Source organism: Callorhinus ursinus, unplaced genomic scaffold, assembly GCF_003265705.2.
Source record: "Callorhinus ursinus isolate GAN/ISIS: 27379988/994484 unplaced genomic scaffold, GSC_fseal_2.0 scaffold10, whole genome shotgun sequence".
NCBI classification, from domain to species: Eukaryota; Metazoa; Chordata; class Mammalia; order Carnivora; family Otariidae; genus Callorhinus; species Callorhinus ursinus.
Genome location: NW_027397072.1, coordinates 50,275,837 through 50,301,640, shown reverse-complemented (window position 1 = coordinate 50,301,640; position 25,804 = coordinate 50,275,837). Strand labels below are relative to the sequence as shown.

Sequence of the window (25,804 nt, the reverse complement as noted above, 5' to 3'; positions counted from 1 at the left end):
GGGGATGGGTATCTACTCAGCAGGGAGTCTGCTTCTCTCTCTCTCCCTCCCCCTCTGCTCCTCCTCCCTGCTCATTCTCGTTCTAATAAATTAAAAACATATATAAGAGGTGAAATCATCACACTTATACATTAATTTTACATTATTACTACACTAATGGATTAAATGTGGAACATGAAGGCAACAGCGTGTCTGGGTGTTAGATTATTCAGTGAATGGTTGTGTCAAACATGGAGATATGGCCAGGATAATGGTGGGAGCGATGGAGAGAGGGGTTGATGGGATTGGCTGAGATGAGTGTGAAGATTATAAGATTGGTTCTGGAGATAAGAGGAGAAGTCTAGGTTTGGAAATTTCAAGTTGTAAGTTATCTGCATAGAGACCATAATTAAAGCCATGCTTGTGGGTGAGGTCTCCTTTTATTTTGTTCTATGACTTCTTGTTTGAATAACTATTAGTATTTTAAATTTATATCTCTAAGCCTAGAGGAAGAGCATATTAAACCACTTTAACTCTTTTTTTTTTTTTAAAGATTTTATTTATTATTTGAGAGAATGAGAATGAGAGAGAGAGAGAGAACACATGAGAGGCGGAAAGGTCAGAGGGAGAAGCAGACTCCCTGCTGAGCAGGGAGCCCGATGTGGGACTCGATCCCAGGACTCCAGGATCATGACCTGAGCCGAAGGCAGTCGCTTAACCAACTGAGCCACCCAGGCGCCCCACTTTAACTCTTATTAGAGCCAATGTGAAAAATTATTATCCTATTTTTTTCCCCCTTGGTTAAATGATTTTATTTAAAAGGCACTTACCACAGGAAAACAGCACCATAATTCCACCTAATTGAACTCTAAATCTAAAATAAAGCAATGTAAGAGAAGGAATGATTCAAGACAAATGATCAAATCAAATTAAATAGCAGTTTATTTAAATTAAATTAATTAACATACAGTACATTATCAGTTTCCGGCAGAGGTCAGTGATTCATCAGTCTTATATAACACCCAGTGCTCATTACATCACTGGCCCTCTGTAATGTCCATCACCCAGTTACCCCATCCCTTCAACTCCCTCCCCTCCAGCAACCCTCAGTTTGTTTCCTATGATTAAGAATCTCTTATGGTTTGTCTCCCTATTATCCCATTTTTTTTTAAGATATTTTTTTTTAACTATTTATTTGACAGAGACAGTGAGAGAGAGAACACAAGCAGGGGGAGTGGGAGACAGAGAAGCAGCCCCCCCCATGCGGACCTCGATCCCAGGACCCTGGGATCATGACCTGAGCCGCCCAGGCGCCCCTCCCTATTATCCCATTTAACAGTAATCTATGTGTAATAAAAACCTTGCTTCTTAGAGCCCAGTGTTTTTTCCCCCCAGAAGTGTGGGGTGGTTTTTTTTGTTTGTTTGTTTTGTTTTGTTTTCTATTTTTATTTATTTATTTTTAAAGATTTATTTATTTGACAGAGAGAGACACAGCGAGAGAGGGAACACAAGCAGGGGAAGTGGGAGAGGGAGAAGCAGGCTTCCGCCGAACAGGGCACCGGATGTGGGGCTTGATGAGTTTGTTGTGTAGTATTTAAGGCAGTGTATTAAAAGGATGAGACCAAGTGATAGGAAACATTAATTCAGTCTAGTCTCAAGTTAAATGACAAAATAGTAAGAATTTGCTTCACTCATGTTATCTTGTACTAGATCATAAGGATGTACTAATGGTAATGTATGAGATAGTGATTAAGTTCTGGGACCATGACCCAAGCCGAAGGCAGACGCTTAACGACTGAGCCACCCAGGCACCCCTTGTTTTGTTTTTTTTTTAAGAGAAATAAGATATATTTTCCCTGTTTACCTTGGAGAATACATGAAGGTGTTCTGTAGTGAAGGTAGTTTTAAGATGATAATAAAGAGTATTAAGATTTTTTTGCTTTAGTTCACTGACATTAAAATTTACTGGCATAAGTTGGAAAGTGTTTAAAGGAGAAACTTTAATATGTGTCTTGCTAGACGTTTATGTACTATAAAATCTTACTTTTTTTTAAAGATTTCTCTATTCATTTGAGAACGAGAGTGCATTTGAGAGAGAGAGCATGCAAAAGCGCACTTACACAAGTGCAGGGACGGACAGAGGGAGAGGGAGAGAGTCTTAGACTCCACAGTGAGCATGGAGCCTGACCTGGGGCTGGATCTCAGGATCCTGAGATCATGATCTGAGCTGAAACCAAGAGTCCTTCCATTGCTTAACCAACTGCACCATTTAAAGATGAGAGACGATGGACTCTGAAAAACAAACTGAGGGTTCTAGAGGGAGGGGGTGGGGAGATGGGTTAACCTGGTGATGGGTATTAAAGAGGGCACGTTCTGCGTGGAGCACTGGGTGTTACACGCAAACAATGAATCATGGAACACTACATCAAAAACTAATGTTGTAATGTATGGTGATTAACATAACATAAAAAAAAAGATGAGTTTGTTGTGTAGTATTTAAGGCAGTGTATTAAAAGGATGAGACCAAGTGATAGGAAACATTAATTCAGTCTAGTCTCAAGTTAAATGACAAAATAGTAAGAATTTGCTTCACTCATGTTATCTTGTACTAGATCATAAGGATGTACTAATGGTAATGTATGAGATAGTGATTAAGTTTGTAGTCCTGTTCCTGAGACTGAGCTAAGGCATGGGACTGTGTAAGTTCAGAGCAAAATGTGCCCAGCCTTACAACCAAGTCTTTTTAAGAGTTCAGGGAAGTGAGTGGTTCAGAGTCTTTACTGTTGGCCTTAACGCTGGTCCCTGCAGACCATTCAACATGGATCATTTCAAACACCTCTTAAAATTCCTGAATTTAAATTTCTGAGCTGTGCTAGGGAAAATAATTTGGTTATGTGGATTGGTATTACCAGAAATTCTTGGTCTCCAACTTTTAACTGTGTCATCAGCAGTCTTTGGAAATCTTTGTATGTTTCTTCCTTCAGCTTCTTACACATCTTCACTCTTTTATCTTCTAGCCCTTGCGGATGTTCAACACCCTCCCATCAGCTTATCATTTCATAGAAGAGAACACAGGCCTGAACCCCTTCTTCGCCTTTCTGCCCCATCTCCAAATTTGTCCACAGTGTATACTTTATCTTTTTTGAACTGTTAATACAAATTTTATTCTTAATATTAATCCTTTCTTGTTTTCCTAGGATAAAAACTATGCCGTAGTGTGTTTTTCTCTTAAGGAATTACTGGGTTTTAGTTGCAGATATTTTATAAATGATTATGGTTTTAAGTTTAAAAACATTGTTTTCTTAACCTGTCTTTGTCAAATTTAGCATCATTATTATACCATTTTCATACAAAGTACTGGAAGGATTTTTATTTTTCTATGCCCTGAAACAGTTTGAGTAATATAAGAATTTTTCTTACATGTTTGAAAAATAATCACTAATGAAATTACTTTGCCTTTGGGTTCCTTTTAGGGTTTGGTTTATATAGACTTACTTTTCTTGGTTAATTTTGGTCATTTATGATTTTTGTAGAAAATTATTTCAGCAAGAATTTCCTGTTAATTATAATGGAGTGCTACACAGTATTCTTTACTTTTTCCATTGCATCTGTAGTTATTTCCATTTCTCATTCTTGATTTTATGCAATTATGTTTTATTTTTCTCTTGATCTAAGGATTTATTTATTTTGCTTTTTCAATGAAGGAAACAGCTCTTGGATTTAAGTTTAATTCTATTGCTTTTCATCATTTAATACATTAATTTCAGTTTTCATCTTTTACTGTTTCCATATATTTTTATTTTCCTTAAATGCTTTGTTTAAATGCTTAATTGGCTTATTTAAAAACATTTTCAACAGGTTTATTGAGATATAATTCATATACAATTTATCCTTAATTTAAAGTACATAATTCAGTGGTTTTCAGTATATTAATAGATATGTGCAACCATCATTACAGTCAATTTTAGAACATTTTTGTCATCTCAAAAAATACCTCCAAACCCTGGGCATTTTAGGTATGCCCTCATCTTCCATTCCCCTAATCAACTGTTAATCTAATCAACTTTTTTTCTCTGTTTAGATTTGCCTGTTCTGGGCATTTAATATAAAAGGAATAATATGTCTTTTTTGACCAGCTTCTTTCACTTAGCATAAAGTTTTCAGGAAACATCCATGTATATAGCATGGATCAGTACTTTATTCCTTTTTGTGGCTGAATAATATTCCATTGTATGGATATATTTTATTTATTAATTCATCAGTTGAATATTTGGGTTTTTTCTACCTTTTGGCTATTATGAATAATGTTGTAAACATTTGTGTACAAGTTTTTGCGTACATGTTTTCATTTCTATTGGGTGTATATCTAGAAGTGGAATTGCTGGACATGTAGTTTAACCTTTGAGGAACTGCCAGACTGTTTCCCAAAATGGCTGCACTATTTTACATTCCTACAATCAGTGTATGAAAGTTCCAATTTCTTTACATCTTTGTCAGCACTTATTATCTTTTTTTTTTAAGATTTTATTTATTTATTTGTCAGAAAATGAGAGAGAGAGAACGAGCAGGGGGAGCAGCAGGCAGAGGGAGAAGCAGGCTCCCCGCTGAGCAAGGAGCCTGATGCGGGACTTGATCCCAGGACTCTGGGATCATGACCTGAGCTGATGGCAGACGGTTAACCCACTGAGCCACCCAGGTGTCCCTGACTTTTTTTTTTTAAATATTTTATTTATTTGAGAGAGAGAGAGAGAGTGTGTGTGCAAGTGAGCGCACGAACAGTGGAGAGGAGCAGAGGGAGGGGGAGAAGCAGACTCCCTGCTGAGCAGGGAGCCAGTTGGGGGGGTGACCCATCCCAGGACCCTGAGATCATGACCTGAGCAGAAGGCAGATGCTCAACTGCCTGAGCCACCCAGGTGCTGCATAATTATCTAACTATTTGACTGTAGCCATCCTGGTGGATGTGACATGGTATCTCATTGTGGTTTTGATTTGCATTTCCCTGATGGCTTGTGATACTGAGCATCTTTTCTTGGGCTTATTGGCCATTTGTATATCTTCTTTGGTGAAATGTCCATTCAGGTCCTTTGCTCATTTTTATTTCAGTCATTTGTCTATTTGCTGTTGAGTTGTAAGAATTCCTTATATAGTCTTCATATTTTCCACAGTGTGAATTTAAAATTCCCTTATAAGGTGTCTGATTTGCAGTATTTTCTCCCAGTCTGTGGGTTGTCTTTTCACATTCTTGATAGTGTTCTTTGAAGCACAAAAGTTTTTATTTTTGATGAAGTCTAATTTATCTTTTTGTTGTTGTCGTTGTTTATCTTGTCTTAGAAACTGTTGCTGAATGTGAAGTCATAAAAATTTACCCCTCTGTTTTCTCTAATAGTTGTATAGCTTTTGCTCTTACATTTAGATTTTTGATCAGTTTTGAGTTATTTTTGTATGTGGTGTGAGGAAAGTGTTCAGCTTCATTCTTTGATGTTGCTACTCAGTTGTCCCAGCACCATTTGTTGAGGACGCTATTCTTTCCAATTGAAAGGTCTTAGCACGCTTGTTGAAAATCAGTTGGCAATTGATGTATGGGTTTATTTCTGGACTCTCAGTTCTATTCCATTATCGTATATGTCCAGCTTTATGCCGTGGTACACTTTTTTGATTACCATTGCTTTGTAGTAAGTTTTGAAATGAGGATGTGTGAGTCCTCCAACTTTGTTCTTCTTTTTCAAGATTTTTTAGCTATTCTAGGTCCCTTGCAGTTCTATATGAATTTTAGGATTAGTTTGTCAATTTCAACAAAGAAGCCAGCTGGTATTTTGATAGGAATTGCATTGAATCTATAGATCAGTTTTGGAGTATTGCCATCTTAGCAACACTTGGTCTTCTGATCCATGAACATAGGATATCTTTCCATTTATTTAGATCTTTTGAAAATAAATTCAGTACTGTTTTGTACTTTACAGGGTATAAGTTTGACACTTTTTTCCTTAAATTCTAAGTTTTTTATTCTTTTTGGTGCTATTGTAAGTAGATTTTTTTTTTAATTTCATTTTTGGATTGTTCATTGCAAGTGTATAAAAAGACAATTGATTTTTGTATGTTCATTTTGTCTCCTGCAATTTTGCTGAACTTGTCTATTAGTCCTAATAGATTGTTAGTGGACTTCATAGGATTTTCTATATAATAGACCATGTCACATGTGAATACATAGAGTTTCATTCTTCTTTTCCAATCTGAATGCTTTTTATTTTTTCTTGCCTAATTTCCTTGGATAGAATTTCCAGCATAATGTTGAATAGAATTAGTAAAAATGGATATCCTCATCTTATTCCTGACCTTGGGGGAAAGCATCCAATTTTTTCACTGAAAGTAGGATGTTAGTTGTAGGTTTTTCATAGGTTCCCTTATCAGACTGATGAAATTTCTTTCTGTTCCTAGTTTATGGAGTATTGTTTATCATGAAAGGTATTAGATTTTGTCAAATTATTCTATTATTTGGCATATTAATTGATATTAGATTGTTAAGCCAAGCATGCATTCTGAGGATAATTTACTTCATCATGGTGTATAAATATTTTACATGTAGTAGGATACAGGAACATAAACACACACACACACACACACACACACACACACACACACTAATTTACTAGTATTTTTTTAAAAGAATTTTTGCATCTATAGTCCCAAGATAATGGTCTATAGTTTTTTTTGTGATGTTTTTGTCTGGTTTAGTATCCAGGTAATACTGGCTTCATAAAATGAGTTGCAGGTGTTCTTCTGTTTGTTAAGGATTGGCATTATTAATTTTTTGACTGTTTAATAGATTATACCATATTGGTCTGGGCTTTTCTTTTGGGAAAGTATTTTAATTACTAATTGACTCTTTCCTTGCTATATGTCTCTTCAGATTTTCTGTTTCTTCTTGGATCAGTTTCAGTAATTTGTGTTTTCTAGGTGTTTGTCCATTTTTTCCAAGTTATCAAATTTCCTAACATATAGTTTTTCATAGTATTTCCTTATAATTATTTGTATTTCTTTAAGATTGGTAATGAAGTTCCCCTTTAATTTCTGATTTTAAGTAATATGAGTACTGTCTTTTTTCTTTGGTGAGTCTGGCTAAAGGATTTTCAATTTTGGGAATATTTTCAAAGACCCAACTTTTGGTTTCATTGATTTTTCATTATTCTCTATTTCATTTCTTTCTTTTCTTTTTTTTTTTTTTAAGATTTTTATTTATTTGTCAGAGAGCGCGAGCACAAGCAGGGGGAGCGGCAGAGGGAGAGGCAGAAGCAGGCTCCCCGCTGAGAAAGGAGCCCCATGTGGGACTCGATCCCAGGACCCCAGGGACCATGGCCTGAGCTGAAGGCAGATGCTTAACTGAGCCACCCCAGCGTCCCTATTTCATTTATTTCTATTTTAGTCTTATTTTCTTCCTTCTGCTTTCTTTGGGTTTAGGTTTCTCTTTTTTAGTTTAAGGTGCATGGGTAGGCTATTGATTGAGATCTTTGTTCTATTTGTAATGTACACATTTGTAGCTATAACTTTTCCTCTCAGCACTGCTTTAGCTGCAATCCATAATTTTGGTATGTAGTATTTTTGTTATCAGCAAAATATTTGAAAATTCTCTTTGTGAGTTCTTCTTTTGACCTGTTGATTATTTAAGAGTCTGTTGCTTAATTTCCACCCATTTGTGAATTTACTCAATTTCCTTTTGTTACCAATTTCTGCCTTTATTCTGTTTTATTTGGAGAATAAACTTTTCATGTTTTCAATTATTAAAAAATTTCAAGGCTTGTTTTATGGCCCAACATATGGTCTATCCTGGAGAATGTTCCGTGGGTGCTTGAGAGGAATGCATATTCTGCTGCTCTGGGAGGGAAATGTTCTATTATATTTGTAGATCTATTTTATTTATGGTGGCATTCACATCTTATATTTCCTTGTTGGTCTTTTGTCAAGGTGGCTATCCTTTTTTTATTTATTTTTCATTTATTTTTTTATTTTTTAAAGATTTTATTTATTTGAGAGAGAGAATGAGAGAGAGCACGAGAGGGAAGAGGGTCAGAGGGAGAAGCAGACTCCCCACTGAGCAGGGAGCCCGATGTGGGACTCGATCCCGGGACTCCAGGATCATGACCTGAGCCGAAGGCAGTCGCTTAAACAACTGAGCAACCCAGGCGCCCTATCCTTTTTTTAAAGTAGACTTTTTGGGAGCAGTTTTTTTACAGAAAAATTAAGCAGAAAATACAGAATTCCTATATATTCCCTCCCCCTCCCCATTTTTCCTATTATTAACATGTCATACTAGTGTGGTACATTTGTTACAATTAGTAAGCCAATATTGATACATTATTTTTAATTAACGTCCATAGTTCACATTAGGGTTCACTCTTGATATGTTCTATGGATTTTGACAAAAGTATAATGTCATATATCCACTATTACAGTATCGTACACGATAGTTTCACTGCTTTAAAAATCCCCTGTGCTGTACCACTTTATCCTTCCCTCTCTTCCTCTGAAACCCTAGTAACGACTGATATTTTTACTGTCTCCGTAGTTTTTGCCTTTTCCAGAAAATCATGTAGTTAGAATCATACAGTATGTAGCCTTTTCAGAATGACTTCTTTCACTTAGCAATATGCATTTAAGTTTCCTCCATGTCTTTTTACAGTTTGATAGCTCTTTTTTTTCTCCTTGACTTTTTTTTTATTGTGGTAAAATAGCATAACATAAAATTTACCATTTTAACCACTTTTAAGTGGCATTACACATTTATTGTTAACCACCACCATCATCCATCTCCAGAACTTTTTTTATCTTCCCAAACTGAAATTTCAACATCTCTGCCATATCTGAGTCTGGTTCTCATGCTTGCTCTGTCCCATCAGACTGTTTTTGTTTGTTTTTGCCTTTTAGTATGTCTTTTAATTTTTTGTTCAAAGTCAGATATTTACTGAATGAATATGATATGAAAGGAACTGAAGTAAATAGGCCTTTAGTGTGAAGTTTTATATTTATCTGGCTAGAGGTAAGATTGTGTTTACTGTTTGCTGTAGCTTTACTAGTTAGGGGCTAAAATTTCCTCTGATGACTTGTTTTTGTCTTCTGTGTTACCTTTGTGTTTCTCTAAGGATTTATTCTTAAATAAGATCTGAGATGTGCTTTCAGTTCTATTCCCCTATTATTATCAGGAGCCCTATTGATGCAGCAAGGTGTGTGTGGGGGGGAAGTGTTCTGTAGTCCTATTATTAGGTCTCAGTCTCCCCCCTCCTCCCTGGCTGCGATTTTCACTGGGGTTTTCATTGTCTGCCTCTTAAGTGAGACAGGAAGGCTAAAAGGGGGCTGGAGTTGGATATTTATTTATGCCCATGTTGAAGGCCAGAGCAAGCTGGAGTTAGTTATTTCCCTTCCTCTAGGTCTCTTGGTTTCTGGTAAAACCCAAGTAGGTTAGGCTGTGGTAAAATAGTTTCTTTTGAGGGCAGGCCTTATTAAGAACAGAACAGAATGCTCGTGTATATTTCAGAATGGCTACTTTCCCTCTCCCCCCTGCAGATTCTGGTTCTAGACCATTACAATAAATTGAATATTTCAGTAAAGCAAGTTGAAAGGAATTTTTTGTTTGCGCAGTACACATAAAAGTTATGTTTACATTACACTGTAGTCTGTTATGTGTGCAATAGCATTATGTCTAACACAACAATGTATACACCTTAATTAAATACTTTAGTGCTAAAAAATGCTAACCATCATCTGAGCTTCTAGCAAGTTGTAATCTTTGCTGGTAGAGAGTCTTGCCGTGATGTTGATAACTGCTGACTGATCAGGGTGGTGGTTGCTTAAGGCTGGTGTGGCTGTGGCAATTCCTTAAAATAAGACAACAGTGAAGTTTCCGACATTGATTGTTGGCTTCATGAACAATTTCTCTGTAGCATGTGATGGTATTTCATAGCATTTTACCCACAGTAGAACTTTTTTTTAAAAGATTTATTTATTTTGAGAGAGAGAGAGGAAGAGCGAGAGAAGGGGGGAGGGGCAGAGCAAAAGGGGGAGAGAGAACCTCAAGTAGATTCCCTGCTGAGTTCAGATCCCAATGCGGAGTTCTATCTCATGACCCTGAGATCATGACCTGAGCCGAAATCAAGAGTTGAATGCTTAACCAACTGAGCCACCCAGGCGCCCCTCCACCGTAGAATTTCTTTCAGAATTGAAGTTATTCCTCTCAAACCCTTGCCATTACAAGGTTATATAATATTTTAAATCCTTTGTTGTCATTCCAACAGTCTTCACAGCATCATCACAAAGAGTAAATTCCATCTCAAGAATTTTCTTTTCCTGTTCATAAGAATCAACTCCTCATCCATTAAAGTTTTATCATGAGATTGTAGCAATTTGGTCACATCTTCAGGCTCTACTTCTAATTCTAGTTCTTTGACTATTTGCATCATATCTGCAGTTACTTCTTCCACTGGTCTTGAACCCTCACAGTCATGCATGAGGGTTGGAATCAACTTCTTTCAAACTCCTGTTCATGTTGAAAATTTGACCTCTTCCCGTGAATCATGAATGTTCTTAATGTCATCTAGAATGATGAATCCTTTCCAGAAGGTTTTCAATTTAGTTTTTCCAGATCCATCAGAGGAATCTCTATCTATGGCAGCTATAGTCTTATGAAATGTGTTTCTTTAATAATAAGACTTGAAAGTCCAAATGATTCCTTGATCCATGGGCTGCAGAATGGATGTTGTGCTAGTAGGCATGAAAACATTAGTCTTATTGTACATCTTCATCAAGGGTCTTGGGTGAGCAGGTGCAATGTCAATGAGTGGTAATATTTTGAAAGGAATCTTTTTTTTTCCCTGAGCAGTAAGTGTCAACAGTGGGCTTAAAATATTTATTAAACCATGTTGTAAATAGATGTACTGTCATCCAGGCTTTGTGTTTTCACTTATAGAGTCCAGGCAGAGGAGATTTAGCATAATTCTTTTTTTTTTTAAGATTTGATTTATTTATTTGTCAGAGAGAGGGAGAGAAAGAGAGAGAGAGAGTACAAGCAGGGGGAGCGGCAGGCAGAGGGAGAAGCAGGCTCCCTGCTGAGGAAGGAGCCCGACGCAGGACCCAATCCCAGGGCCCTGGGATCATGATCTGAGCCGAAGGCAGACACTTAACCGACTGAGCCACCCAGGCATCCCAGACTTAGCATAATTGTTAAAGGCCCTAGGATTTTCCAAATGATAAATGAGCATTGGCTTCAACTTAAAGTCACCAGCTGCATTAGTCCCTAACTAGAGTCAGCCTGTCCTTTGAAGCTTTGAAGCCAGGTGTTGACTTCTTTCTAGCTATGAAAGTCCTAGATAGCATCTTTTCCAACATAAGGCTGCTTTGTCTACATTGAAAATCTGCTGTTTAGGATAGCTGCCTTCATTAATTATCTTAGCTAGGTCTTCTGGATAACTTGCTGCACCTTCTACATCAGAACTTGCTGCTTTACCTTACACTTTTGTTATGGAGATGGCTTTTTTCCTTAAATCTCATGAACCATCCTCTGTTAGTGTCAGACTTTCCTGCAGCATTCTCACCTCTCTCAGCCTTCATACAATTGAAGAGTTAAGGCCTTGCTCTGGATTAGTCTCTGGCTTATGGGAATGCTAGATTGTATGCTAGCAAGAGTATGTTTAGTTTTGTAAGAAACCGTCAAACTGTCTTCCAAAGTGACTGTACCCTTTTGCATTCCCATCATCATTCAGTAATGAGTCAGAGTTCCTGTTACTCTGTACTCTGAGCCACATTTGGTGTCGTCAGTGTTTGGGATTTTGGTCATTCTAGTAGGTGTATAGTGATGATCTCATTATTTTAATTTACAGTTCCCTAATGATAATATGATGTTGAGCATCTTCTCATGTTCTTGTTTTCCAGAAGTATATCTCTTTTGATGAAGTATCTGTTTAGATCTATTGACCGTTTTCTAATTGGGTTGTTTGTTTTTTGTATCATTGAATTTTAAGTGTTGTATATTTTGGTTTATAGTCCTTTATCAAATGTCTTTTACAAATATTTTTTCCTAGTCTGGCTTGTTTTTTCATTCTTTTGATATTGTCTTTCATAGAACAGAAGTTTTTAATTTGAATGAGTCTAATTTATTATTTCTTTCAAGGATTGTTCCTTTGGTGTTGTGCCTAAAAATTCATCATCATACCCAAGATCATCTAGGTTTTCTCCTATATTATCTTCTATGAGTTTTATAGTTTTTATAGTTTTTATAATTTCCAAGTTTGTGTTTACATCTCTGATTGATTTTGAGTTAAATTTTGTGAAGCATGTGAAATCGGTATCTAGATTCATTTCTTTGCTTGCGAATGTCTAGTTGTTCCAGCACCATTTGTTAAAAAGACTGTTTTTGTTCCATTATATTGCCTTTGTTCTCTGTCAAAGATTAGTTGACTATATTTATCTGGGTCTATTTATGGGCTTTGTTGTGTTACAGTGATCTATTTGTTCTTTTGCCAATACTACACTGTCTTTTTTTTTTTTTAAGATTTTATTTATTTATTTGACAGAGAGAGAGAGACAGGGAGAGAGGGAACACAAGCAGGGGGCATGGGAGAGGGAGAAGCAGGCTCCCCGCAGAGCACGGAGCCAGATGTGGGACTCGATCCCAGGACCCTGGGATCGTGACCTGAGCTGAAAGCAGATGCTTAATGACTGAGCCACCCAGGCGCCCAATACTACATGATCTTGATTGCTATAGCTTTATAGTGAGTCATGAAGTCAGGTAATATCAGCTCTCCCACTTTGTCTTTAATTTTGTGTTGGCTGTTCTGGGTCTTTTGCCTTTCCTTATAAACTTTAAATCAGTTTGTCAATACCCACAACATAATTTGCTTAGAATTTTGGTTGTGATTGGAATTGTGTTGAATCTATACATCATGTTGAGAGGAATTGACCAGTATTGAGTCTTCCAAACCATGGACATGGTAATTAGTTCCTCCTTGATTTCTTTCATCAGAGTTTTATAGTTTGCCTCATATAGAGTTTGTACATATTTGGTAAATTTATACCTAAGTGCTTTAATTTGGGGGATGCTAATGTAAATGGTATTTTTTTTTAAATTTCAGATTCCGGTTGTTCATTGTTGGTATATAGGAAAAGTGATTGACTTTTGCTCTGTTTTTTTAATGCCCAAGAATCATTCGTAGGGGACGCCTGGATGGCTCAGTTGGTTAAGCAGCTGCCTTCGGCTTGGATCATGATCCTGGGGTCCTGGGATTGCGTCCTGCGTCAGGCTCCCCACTCAGCAGGGAGTCTGCTTCTCCCTCTGCCTGCCACTCCTGCTTATGCTCTCTCTCTGACAAATAAATAAAATCTTTAAAAAAATCATTTATAGAATATCCACTTTTTTGAAAATGGATTATTGGAGTCTAATTATTGTTGAATTGTCCATTTTCCTTCATTTCTTTCAGTTTTTACTGGGGGCTCTGGTGTGAGGTGCATATGGGTTTTTAATATGCATTCTTGGTAGATTGTTTTATCATTGTGAAATGTTCCTGTTTATCTTGAGTACTTTTTTTTAATATGTTTTTAAAAAAAATATTTTAAAATTTTAATTCCAGTATAGTTAATATACAGTATTACATCTGTTTTAGGTGTGCAGTATAATGATTCAACAATTCTATACATTACTCAGTGCTCTTCACGATTAGTATGCTCTTAATCCCCTTCCCCTATTTCATACACTATTTGTGGATGGTGTAAGAAAGTGGTCCAGTTTCATTCTTTTGCATGTAGCTGTCCAGTTTTCCCAACACCATTTGTTGATATTCTTGCCTCCTTTGTCAAACATTAACTGATCATATAATCAATTTATATTTTTATTAATATTATATTATTTCTGGTGTCTCTGTTTTGTTCCATTGATCTATGTATTGTTTTTTTTGTTGTTGGTTTTTTGTTTTTTGGTCTTTTTGGTGCCAGTACCATACTGTTTTGATTTTTATAGCTTTGCAGTATATCTTGAAATCTGGGATTGTGATACCTCCAGTTTTGTTTTTCTTTTTCAAGATTGCTTTGGCTGTTTGGGGTCTTTTGTGGTTCCATACAAATTTTAGGATTATTTGTTCTAGTTCTGTGAAAGATGTTGCTGATATTTTGATGGGGAGTGCATTAAATCTGTAGATTTCTTTGGGTAGTATGGACATTTTAACAGTACTGGTTCTTCTAATCCATGAACATGGAATATCTTTCCATTTGTGTTGTCTTCAATTTCTTTCATCAGTGTTTTTGTTTTTTAAGTTTTTTTTTTTTTATTTTTTTTGACAGACAGTGAGAGAGAGAGAACACAAGCAGGGGGAGTGGGAGAGGGAGAAGCTGGTTTCCTGGGGATCAGGGAGCCCGATGCAGGGCTCGATCCCAGGACCCTGGGATTATGACCTGAGCCCAAGGCAAACGCTTAAGGACTGAGCCACCCAGGCGCCCCCAGTGTTTTATAGTTTTCAGAGTACCAAGTCTTTTACCTCCTTGGTTAAATTTATTCTTAGGCATTTTATTATGTTTTAATATGTTTCATCTTGATATTACTATAGCCACTTTACCTCTTTTTTATTATTTGCATAGTAAATCTTTTTTATCTATCCTTTAATTTTCAGCCTGTTTGTCTTTTTGGGCCTAAAGTGTGTCTCCTATAGACAGCATACAGTTGAATCTTCTTTTTCATGAAGTCTAACACAACATATGCCTTTGATTGGATTATTTAGTTCACTCACATTTAGTGTTATTGATATGTTTGGATTTATTTCTATGTAACTTTTTATTTTCTATATGTCTCATGTCTGTTTTGTTCCTTTAGTCCTTCTTGTATTGCCACCTTTTGTATTAAGTAGATAATTTTCTCTTATTCTAATTTTTTAAAATTACAATTCTTGAGTTATTTTTAGGGCTGACAGTATGCATATTAACTTATCAGAATCTGCTTCGATTCATTAGGACTTAGTTCCAATAACATATAGAAACTTTATGCCCATATAGGTCCATTCTCTATCCCTTTTAAATGCTATTACTGTGAGGCATGGGTCTATATGTGTTACATACTCAACAATACATTGTTATAGTTAAAACTTCAAGAAGAATCTGGCAGAAGGGAGAATAACAATTATATATTTGTAGAGACTGATATATATTATCCTTATTTTCCCTTTTTTACACTCATTTCTTCCCTTTGTGTTATTATCTGGTGTCATTTCCTTACTCCATTGTGACTCTATTCCTGTTATCTCCTTTGTGCTGTCATTATCAAATGTATTTCTGTCTTATAGCCCAACAATACAATTATATATATGTATTGTTTCATACGGTTGCTTTTTATTTTTATTTTTTTGAAGATTTTATTTATTTATGTGAGACAGAGAGAGCACAAGTGGGGAGGAAGATCAGAGGGAGAGGGAGAAGCAGATTCCCCGCTGAGCAGGGAACCTGACACAGGACTCTGTCCCAGGACCCTGAGATAATGATCTGAGCCGAAGGCAGACTCCTAGCTGATTGAGCCACTCAGGTGCCCATACAGTTGCTTTTTTAAATCAGTGAAAGGAAGAAGGGAAAAAAAATACACAGTTATACTGTCTTTTGCAATTATCTGTAAAATTACTTTGATTGGCTCTTTTTGTTGTTTTCCATAAATTTGAATTACTCACTGGTGTCACTTGCTTTCATCCTGAAGAACTTCCCTTAGTATTTCCTGTAAAACCAGATCGTGATCAACAAATCTGTTTTATCTGGGGCTTCAATTTTTTTCTTTTTCTTTTTTTTTTACTTTTATTATTTATTTATTTTTAAGTTAACATATAATGTATTATTGGTTTTGTTGACTGTTTCCTTTGCTGTGCAAAAGCTTTTTATCTTGATGAAGTCCCAGTAGTTCATTTTTGCCTTTGTTTCCCTTGCCTTTGGAGACGTGTCTAGCAAGAAGTTGCTGCGGTCAAGGTCAAGAGGTTGCTGCCTGTGTTCTCCACTAGGATTTTGGTGGATTCCTTTCTTACATTTAGGTCTTTCATTCATTTTGAGTCTATTTTTGTGTATGATGTAAGGAAATGGTCCAGTTTCATTCTTCTGCATATGGCTCTCCAATTTTCCCAACACCATTTGTTGAAAAGACTGTCTTTTTTCCATTGGACATTCTTTCCTGCCTTGTCGAAGATTTGTTGACCATAGAGTTGAGGGTCCATTTCTGGGCTCTCTATTCTGTTCCATTGATCTCTGTGTCTGTTTTTGTGCCTGTACCATACTGTCTTGATGATTACAGCTTTGTAATAGAGCTTGAAGACCGGGATTATGATACCATCAGCTTTGGCTTTCTTTTTCAATATTCCTTTGGCTATTCAGGGTCTTTTCTGGTTCCACACAAATTTTAGGACTATTTGTTCCAGCTCTGTGATGAAAGTTGATGGTATTTTGATAGGGATTGCATTGAATGTATAGATTGCTCTAGGTAGCATAGACATATTCACAATATTTGTTCTTCCAGTCATTGAACATGGAACATTTTTCCATTTCTTTGTGTCTTCCTCAATTTTTCATGAGTGTTCTGTAGTTTTCTGAGTACAGATCCTTTGCCTCTTTGATTAGGTTTATTCCTAGATATCCTATGGTTTTGGGTGCAATTGTAAATGGGATCAACTCCTTAATTTCTCTTTCTTCTGTTTCATTGTTAGTGTATAGAAATGCAACTGAGTTGTAGCAATTTTGGAATGGAGTCTTTTGGGTTTTCCACATAGAGTATCATGTCATTTGCGAAGAGTGAGAGTTTGACTTCTTCTTTGCCAATTTGGATGCCTTTTATTTCTTTTTGTTGTCTGATTGCTGAGGCTAGGACTTCTAGCACTATGTTGAACAGCAGTGGTGATTGTAGACATCCCTGCTGTGCTTCTGACCTTAGGGGAAAAGCTCTGTTTTTCCCCATTGAGAATGATATTCGCTGTGGGCTTTTTGTAAATGGCTTTTATGATATTGAGGTATGTTCCCGCTACCCCTACACTGTGAAGAGTTTTAATCAAGAAAGGAAGCTGTACTTTGTCAAATGCTTTTTCAGCATCTACTAAGAGGATTATATGGCTCTTGTCCTTTCTTTTATTAATGTAATGTATCACATTGATTGATTTGTGGATGTTGAACCACCCTTCCAGCCCAGGAATAAATCCCACTTTTTTTGTGGTGAATAATCCTTTTAATGTACTGTTGGATCCTACTGGCTAGTATCTTGGTGAGAATTTTTGCATCCATGTTCATCAGGGAAATTGGTTTGTAATGTTCCTTTTTTCGTGGGATCTTTGTCTGGTTTTGGGATCAAGGTAATGCTGGACTCATGGAAAGAGTTTGGAAGTTTTCCTTCCATTTTGATTTTTTGGAACAGTTTCAGAATTAATTCTTCTTTAAATGTTTGTTAGAATTCCCTTGGGAAGCCATCCGCCCTGGGTTCTTGTTTGTTGGGAGATTTTTGATTACTACTTCAGTTTCCTTGCTGGTTATGAGTCTGTTCAGGTTTTCTTTTTCTTCCTGTTTCAGTTTGAGTAGTTTATACATCTCTAGGAATGCATCAATTTCTTCCAGATTGCCTAATTTGTTGGCATATCCTTGCTCATAATATGTTCTTATAATTGTTTGTATTTCTTCTGTGTTGTTGGTTGCGATCCCTCCTCTTTCATTTATAATTTTTTTAATTTGGGTCCTTTTTCTTTTTGATAAGTCTCACCAGGGGTTTATCAATCTAAATTCTTTCAAAAACCAGCTTCTAGTTTCGTTGATCTGTTCTGCTGTTCTTTTGTTTCTGTTTCATTGATTTCTGCTCTAATCTTTATTATTTCTCTTCTCCTGCTGGGTTTAGGCTTTATTTGCTGTTCTTTCTCCAGCTCCTTTAGGTGTAGGGTTAAGTTGTGTGTTTGAGACTTTTCTTGTTTCTTGAGAAAGGCTTGTATTGCTGTATACTTCCCTCTTAGGACCATGTTTGCTGCATCCCAGAGATTTTGAACAGTTGTGTTTTCATTTTCATTTGTTTCCATGAATTTTTAAAATTATTCTTTAATTTCCTGGTTGACCCATTCATTCTTTAGTAGGATGCTCTTTAGTTTCCATGTATTTGAGTTGTTTCCAAATTTCCTCTTGTGATTGAGTTCAGGTTTCAAAGCATTGTGGTCTGAAAATATGCAGGGAATGATCCCAATCTTTTGGTACCGGTTGAGACCTGATTTGTGATCCAGGATGTGATCTATTCTGGAGAATGTTCCATGTGCACTAGAGAAGAATGTGTATTCTGTTGCTTTAGGTTGGAATGCTCTGAATATTTCTGTGAAGTCCATCTGGTCCAGTGTGTCACTGAAAGCCCTTGTTTCCTTGTTGATCTTCTGCTTAGATGATCTATCTATTGCAGTGAGTAGGGTGTTAAAGTCCCCTATTATTATTCTATCAGTGTGTTTCTTTAATTTTGTTATTAATTGGTTTATATAATTGGCTGCTCCCATGTTAGGGACATAAATATTTACAATTGCTAGATCTTCTTTTTGGATAGACCCTTTAATTATGATATAACGTCTTTCCTCATTTTTTATTACAGTCTTTGGCTTAAAATCTAATTTGTCTGCTGTAAGGATTGCTACCCCAGCTTTCTTTTGGTGTCCATTAGCATGGTAAATGGTTTTCCACCCTCTCACTTTCAATCTAGAGGTGTCTTTGGGTCTAAAACGAGTCTCTTGCAGACAGGATATTGATGAGTCTTGTTTTTTATCCAGTCTGATACCCTGTGTCTTTTGATTGGGGCTTTTAGCCTATTTACATTCAGAATAACTACTGAAAGATATGAATTTAGTGCCATTGTATTACCTTTAAAGTCACTGTTTCTCTATATTATCTCTGTTCCTTTCTGGTCTTTGTTACTTTTGGGTTCTCTCTTTGCTTAAAGGATCCCCTTTAATATTTCTTGCAGGGCAGGTTTAGTGGTCACAAATTATTTTATTTTATTTTTTTCATTACATCATGTGCCCTCTTTTATTAACATATAATGTACTATTTGTTTCATGAGTACAGGTCTGTGATTCGTCAGTCTTACACAATACACAGCGCTCACTACAACATATACCCTCCCCAGTCTCCATCACTTAGCCACCCTGTTCCCTCCAGCCCCCTCCACTCCAGCGACCCTCAGTTTGTTTCCTGAGATTAAGAGTCTCGTATGGTTTCTCTCCCTCTCTGGTTTCATCTTATTTCATTTTTTCTTCTCTTCCCCTATGATCCTCTGCTTGTTTCTCAAATTCCACATATCCGTGAGATCATATAATTGTCTTTCTCTGACTTATTTTGCTTCACATGATACCCTCTAGTTCTATTCACGTTGTTGGGTTTTTTTTGATGGCTGCATAATATTCCAGTGTGTGTGTGTGTGTGTGTGTGTGTGTGTGTGTGTGTGTGTGTGTATCTTTATCCATTCATCTGTCGATGAACGTCTGGGTTCTTTCCATAGTTTGACTATTGTGGACATTGTTGCTATAAACATTGGGGTGCAGGTGCCCCTTTGGATTAGTACATTTGTATCTTTGGGGTAAATCTCTAGTAGTGCAATTGCTGGGTCGTAGGGTAGCTCTGTTTTCAACTTTTTGAGGAACCTCCATACTGTTTTCCTGAGTGGCTGCACCAGCTTGCATTCTCACACAAATTCTTTTAGTTTCTGTTTGTCCTGGAAGCTTTTTTAACTCTCCTTCTATTTTGAATGACTCCTAGCTGGATAAAGTATTCTTGGATGCATATTTTTCTCATTTAGCACTCTGAGTATATCATGCCAGTCCTTTCTGGCCTGGCACATCTCTGTGGATAGGTCTGCTGCCAGTCTGGTGTTTCTACCCTTATAGGTTATTGTCCCAAGCTGCTTTTGGGATTTTCGCTTTGTCTCTGAGATTTGCACATTTCACTGTTAATATGTCAAGGTGTTGAGCTATTTTTATTGATGTCGAGGGGGGTTCTCTGTGCCTCCTGGAGTTGAATGCCTGTTTCCTTCCCCAGGTTAGGGAAGTTCTCTACTATAATTTTTTCCAATATACCTCCTACCCCGTCCTTCTTTCCTCTTCTTCTGGGATCCCAATTCTAGTAGTATTTTCCTTTATGGTATCACTTATCTCTCGAACTCTACCTTCGTGATCCAGTAGTTTATCTTTTCCTCAGCTTCTTTATTCTCCATCATTTGGTCTTCTATATCATTAATTCTTTCTTCTGCCTCATTTATCCTAGCAGTTAGAGCCTCCATTTTTTATTGCACCTCATTAATAGCCTTTTTGATTTTGACTTGATTAGATTTTAGTTCTTTAGTTTCTCCAGAAAGGGATTCTGTCTTCTATGCTCTTTTTCAAGCCCAGGTAGTATCTTTTTTTTGTTTTTTTTAAAGATTTTATTTATTTGACAGAGAGAGACACAGCGAGAGAGGGAACACAAGCAGGGGGAGTGGGAGAGGGAGAAGCAGGCTTCCTGCCAAGCAGAGAGCCCGATGTGGGGCTCGATCCCAGGACCCTGGGACTATGACCTGAGCCGAAGGCAGATGCTTAATGACTGAGCCACCCAGGCGCCCCCCAGGTAGTATCTTTATAATCATTATTCTGAACTCTAGTTCTGACATCTTACTTATATCTTTACTGATTAGATCCCTGGCAGTCAGTACTGCCTCTTGTTCTCTTTTTTGAGATGAGTTTTTTCCATTTTGTCTTTCTGTCTTGTAGAAAGTGGACTCGTTTCTATTTGTAGAGTTGCAGCTATTCTTTTTTTAGATCTCTGGTTGAGTTTGCAGGTGTTCAGAATGATATGATAGCTGTCTAGCTGAATTCCTGGGACCAGACGAAACTAAGGTCTCCTACTCCTCCACCGCCTTGGACTATCTCTTGCTTTTTTTTTTTTTTTTTAATGTATGCCTTTACAGCTGTAAATTTCCCTTTAGCACTGCTTTTGCTGCATCCCATAAGTTCTGTTATTTTATATCTTCATATTCATTTGTGTCAAAGTTCTTTTTTATTTTCCCTTGTTTGACGTATTGGTTTTTTAAAGAGTGTGGTGTTTAATTTCTGTGTATTTGTGGAAATTTCCAGTTTTTTCTGTGCTATTGATTTCTGGTTTCATTCCATTGTGATTGGAAAAGGCACTGCATGTCAGTCTTCTTGAGTTTGTTAAGACTTTTGTGGCCTAACATGTTCAAAATAAATAAATAAATCTAGCCTAAAGAATGTTCCATATGTACTTAAAAAAATGTATATTTTGCTGTTTTTAGGTGGATTGTTCTATACATATGTGTTAGGTCCAGTTGTTCTATAGTGTTGTTCAGTTCCTCTATTTTCTTATTGTTCTTCTGTATGGTGATTTTATGCATTATTGAAAGTTAGGTATTGAATCTTTTAATATATTGTGTTGCTGTGTATTTTTTCTCCCAGTTTTTAAAAATTTGCCTCATTGATTTGGGAGCTCTGGGGTTGTGTGCATAAATAGTTGTAATTGTTATATCTTCTTGGTGATTTGACCCTTTTGTGATTTTAATCTTTTTCGTCTGAATTTGTAATAGCTACTCCTGTGCTCTTTTGGTTACTATTTGCATGGAATATCCTTTTCCACCCTTTTTCTTTCAGCCTATATGTGTCCTTAGATCTTAAGTGTTTATCTCATAGGCAGCTTATATTTGGAAGACTACTAACCTTTAATATTAAAAACTTACTCAGGGAAGGGCTCTTTCAAACTGTTAATTTATACCAAAAAACATTTAATTTCAGATGAAGAGCTGATGACACCTGCTTAGTTTTGAAGCATTCATCTTAAGAATCCTTCTTCAAGTATTTGGGTTATATTCAGAGGCAATAGTGGAAAAGTTGCTCAGACATATGGGAATGTGTTAGAAATTAGTTTTCTTGATGACGTCTAAACAGGTGATAAAAATAGGAAGTCTGGGGAATGGATTTTTTAATAAGAATTTTTCTTTTAACATTTAATTTTAATTTTTAGGTTTTCTTTAAACTGATAAAAGTGAGGGGTAATGTTCGTTTTCTCACACATTGGGTTAGTTCTCAAAGTGCTAGTTTCTTAATATTTTATCATTCATTAGTTTCCTACAAATATTCTAATGAATTGAACTCTCTTTTTTATAAGCTGCTGTGAAGCAACTCTTCAAAGGCAAGACCCCTTGGTCCACAACCAACATTATTTAGCTGCAGTGACTAGCCATTTTGAACATTTATGTTGGCATTCTTTCCTGGAGGGCTCAAAGTAGACTGTGCCAGAACATTGGCTGTACTGTTACATATTTAATGATTTCAGATTGCCAGAATGCATTTGAAAAACCTCTTGGAAGAATTGATATCTTAGAACTCTCTTTAGTTATTGAATAGATTTTAAATGAGCTGGCCTTTCTGTGACCAAAAACATATTGTTATAAGTTCTCTCAGTAAAAATGTTTTGTTAGTGTAGTGACAGTATTTTAAATCTGTAAAAAATCTGATGGCCTTGGATTTCCTTCAGAGGCTCTTTCACATTTGTGGTTATTAATATTTTGTTAGCGTTCGTCTTTTCTTGGCTTATAACTGCCTGTTTTACTTTTATAACTTCCCTTTTAATGGACATTGTGGGTTTATATCTTTGAGGATCTGAGATACTCATTTTAAAGTTTTTTCAAAGTATAGTTTGTAATTGCATTTTTAGTAGGAGTTTTTTTTTATTTTCTCTTTTGATGTATCCTTCACTACCTGGTGTTTCTGTGGTTGTCTTTACTTTGCTCCTTGTGGCTGCTTGTTAAAAAAGAGGTCTTATATTGAAGCTTTGGATTTTTATTGTCCAGGAATATTGAAGAAAATCTCAGGAACCAGTCCCTGAACCAGTGGGTGACTTGACCTAGCTCATTTTTGTTTGATTACCTTGGATCTTTTCCATTTGCATTGCTTCAGCCTTGAGCTGTAGTCACAGCTTTTATTGCTGCCTTTCACAGTTGAGGGAGCCCTGCTCTAACCCTTGACCTCACGGAATGAGCCTGATGTTTGTTCCCACTGTCCCCACTATGAGTTGATTTTAGTCCCTATTATTAGAGTTCATTTCTTAGGTGTCTCAAATAGTAAGATTTTAAAATAAGTAACTTGCTTGTTTCTGCTTGCTTTTATTTTTTGAGGTTAAGGAACTGCCATGGTTTATTGGAAAGTACGTTGAGTTCTAACTGGATAACCTTAAGACTCTTTTTTTATTTTTTTAAAGATTTATTTATTTTGGAGAGAGAGAGAGAGCATGCATGCACGAGGGCAGCTGGAGGGGGTGGGCAGCGGGAGAGAGAGAATCCCAAGCAGACCCTGCGCTAAGCACAGAGCCTGACACCAGACTGGATCTTACGACCCCAAGGTCATGACCTGAGCTGAAAGGAAGAGTCGGATTCTTAACCAACTGAGTCACAGGCGCTCCTGTTTTTTTATTTTTAAGTGAAGGTAGAAATTTGGAAAGTGCTTGTGGAGTTGAAATGTTATATATATATTTGGGCAGTGGTTGTGGAGTTGAAATGTTTTATATATATACACATATATATATGTGTATATATATTTATGAAAGTGCTTTAGAAACTGAGAACTATAAGCTAAAGTTTAGATGTTTACTATTATTTAATAACAGTGATTTTGTTACTATTTTTTTTTAAAGATTTTATTTATTTATTTGACAGAGAGAGAGAGAGAGAGCGCGAGAGCGGGAACACAAGCAGGGGGAGTGGAAGAGGGAGAAGCAGGCTTCCTGCTGAGCAGGGAGCCCAATATGGGACTCGATCCCAGGACCCTGGGATCATGACCTGAGCCGAAGGCAGAGGCTTAATGACTGAGCCACCCAGGCGCCCATTGTTACTACTCTATTTAAATCTGCTTTTGATTTTCAGGTTTTTCCATTGACCTGTCATGTATGGCAACAGCCACTATATCAAGGCAATAGTGGGACACAGATTTCTGATACTACTGTGGTCTCTGTGGAAAAAACAGCTCGGTGGAGGTCTAAGGCTGATCAGGTATGTCTTGTGTAACTGGCAAACTTACTTTTCTTTTCATAAGCAGCATGAGAAATTCTGATTTAGCTGTCAAAAATAGTTAGAGGTGTATTACTTTAATATTCCATTTTTCTAATAGATCTTTAACAATTTTAATTATAGAGAATAGTATTTCAGTTTCTTTTTTGTCTCAGGACTCATTTACATTCTTCATAGGTATTTTAAGCATTTTTTGTTCATATGGATTATCTATATTGATATTTAGCTTACTAGAAATTAAAACATTTAAAAAATATTAAAATAATAAATATATTAGCATAAATAATGTATTTTTAAAATGAAAAATAACTATTTTCCAAGACAAAAAAATTAGTTGAAAGAGTGGCATTGTTTTACATTTTTGCGTATCTCTTTTAATGTCAGGCGTAATAAAAGATGGTATATTAGACAGGGTTCTCCAGAAAAACAGAACCAAGAGGAGACTTAATACACACACACACACACCCCCACCCCCACACACCCCCACACACAAAATAAGGAATTTGCTCTTGTGATTGCTGAGAATTCTAAGATCTGCCGCCTGGAGACCCAGGAGAGCTGATAGTATAGTTGTAGTCTGAATCCAAAGGCCTGAGAACCAGGAGAACTAATGGTGTAAGTTCTATTCTGAATCCAAGTCTAAAGGCAGGAGAAGACCTATGTACCAGCCTTAAGACCATCAGGCAGAGAGAGTGAATTCTGTTTTGCTCAGCTTTTTGTTCCATTCAGGCCTTTAATGGAGTGGATGAGGCTTGCCCACAGTGGAAAGGGCAATCTGCTTTACTCAGTCTGTGGATCAAATGTTAATCAGATGTTAATCTAGACATACAGAATAATGTTTAACCAAATATCTGGGCACCTGGTGGCTCAGCCAAGTTGACACATAAAATTAACCATCACAATTGGATTCTCATATCTGCTTCTGCATTTAGTCTGTTGGGATACCCTGAAGTATGTGAAAAAAAAATCTGGCCTTATTTAGATACATAGAAAAGGGAGCTGCACATAGATTTCCTGAAAGAGTGTCTTTGATTGCCAGGGAAATTTGGGCCACACTTTGAGAACCACTAATCTAGAGTATAGTCATAAATTTAGAAGAGATGGAAAACTTGTGAGCAGATAGGAAAGAAGCTTACATGTGTTTGTTGGAGGAAAAATGCAGCCTTATTCATAATGGTTAAATATTTAAGGTTGATTATCTAATAACTTGGTTATCAGATTTCTTCTGGTACCTTCAATTCTCTCTAAATTGCAATGATTATCCATTTGATACAAGATATGGATGAAGGAGATTTGCTATCATCAAGGGAAAGAAAGGGGTTAAAAGAAGCCTTGACCAGAAAGTGCATAGTACTCTGGGACCATTAAATGAAAGGGGGATTGCAATAGATTGAATTGTATGCCCCAAAATTTGTTGAAGTCCTAATCCCCAGTACTTTAGAATGTGTCCTTATTTGGAAATAGGGTGATTGCAGATACAACTTAGATGAGATCATACTGTAGTATGGTAGGCCTTTAATCCAATATAACTGATATCCTTGTAAGAGAGGAGAACAGCATGTGTAGAGAGACACACACAGGCAGAAGTCAGCCTTGTGAAGACAGAGGCAGAGATTGGAGATATACTGCCACAAGCCAAGGAATGCCTGGGGCTACCTGCGGGTAGAAGAGGTAAGGAAGGATCCTCCCCTAGAGGCTTTGGGTGGAGTGTGGCCCTGCCAACACCCTGATTCCAGACTTCTAACCTCCAAACCTCTAGCCTGTGAGAAAATAAATTTC

At 36.7% G+C, this 25,804-nt stretch overlaps 1 protein-coding gene across 3 annotated transcripts in view; it reads left to right on the top strand.

Moving 5' to 3' along the window:
• The window catches only part of ALMS1 (ALMS1 centrosome and basal body associated protein), a 210,000-nt gene that overhangs the window by 2,530 nt on the left and 181,666 nt on the right, over nt 1-25,804 (top strand). For all 3 annotated transcript variants that reach the window (XM_073897525.1, XM_073897523.1, XM_073897524.1), the window contains exon 2: nt 23,882-24,007. In XM_073897525.1, the coding sequence (XP_073753626.1) occupies nt 23,882-24,007 (126 nt within the window). The remainder of the gene's footprint in view (nt 1-23,881; nt 24,008-25,804) is intronic.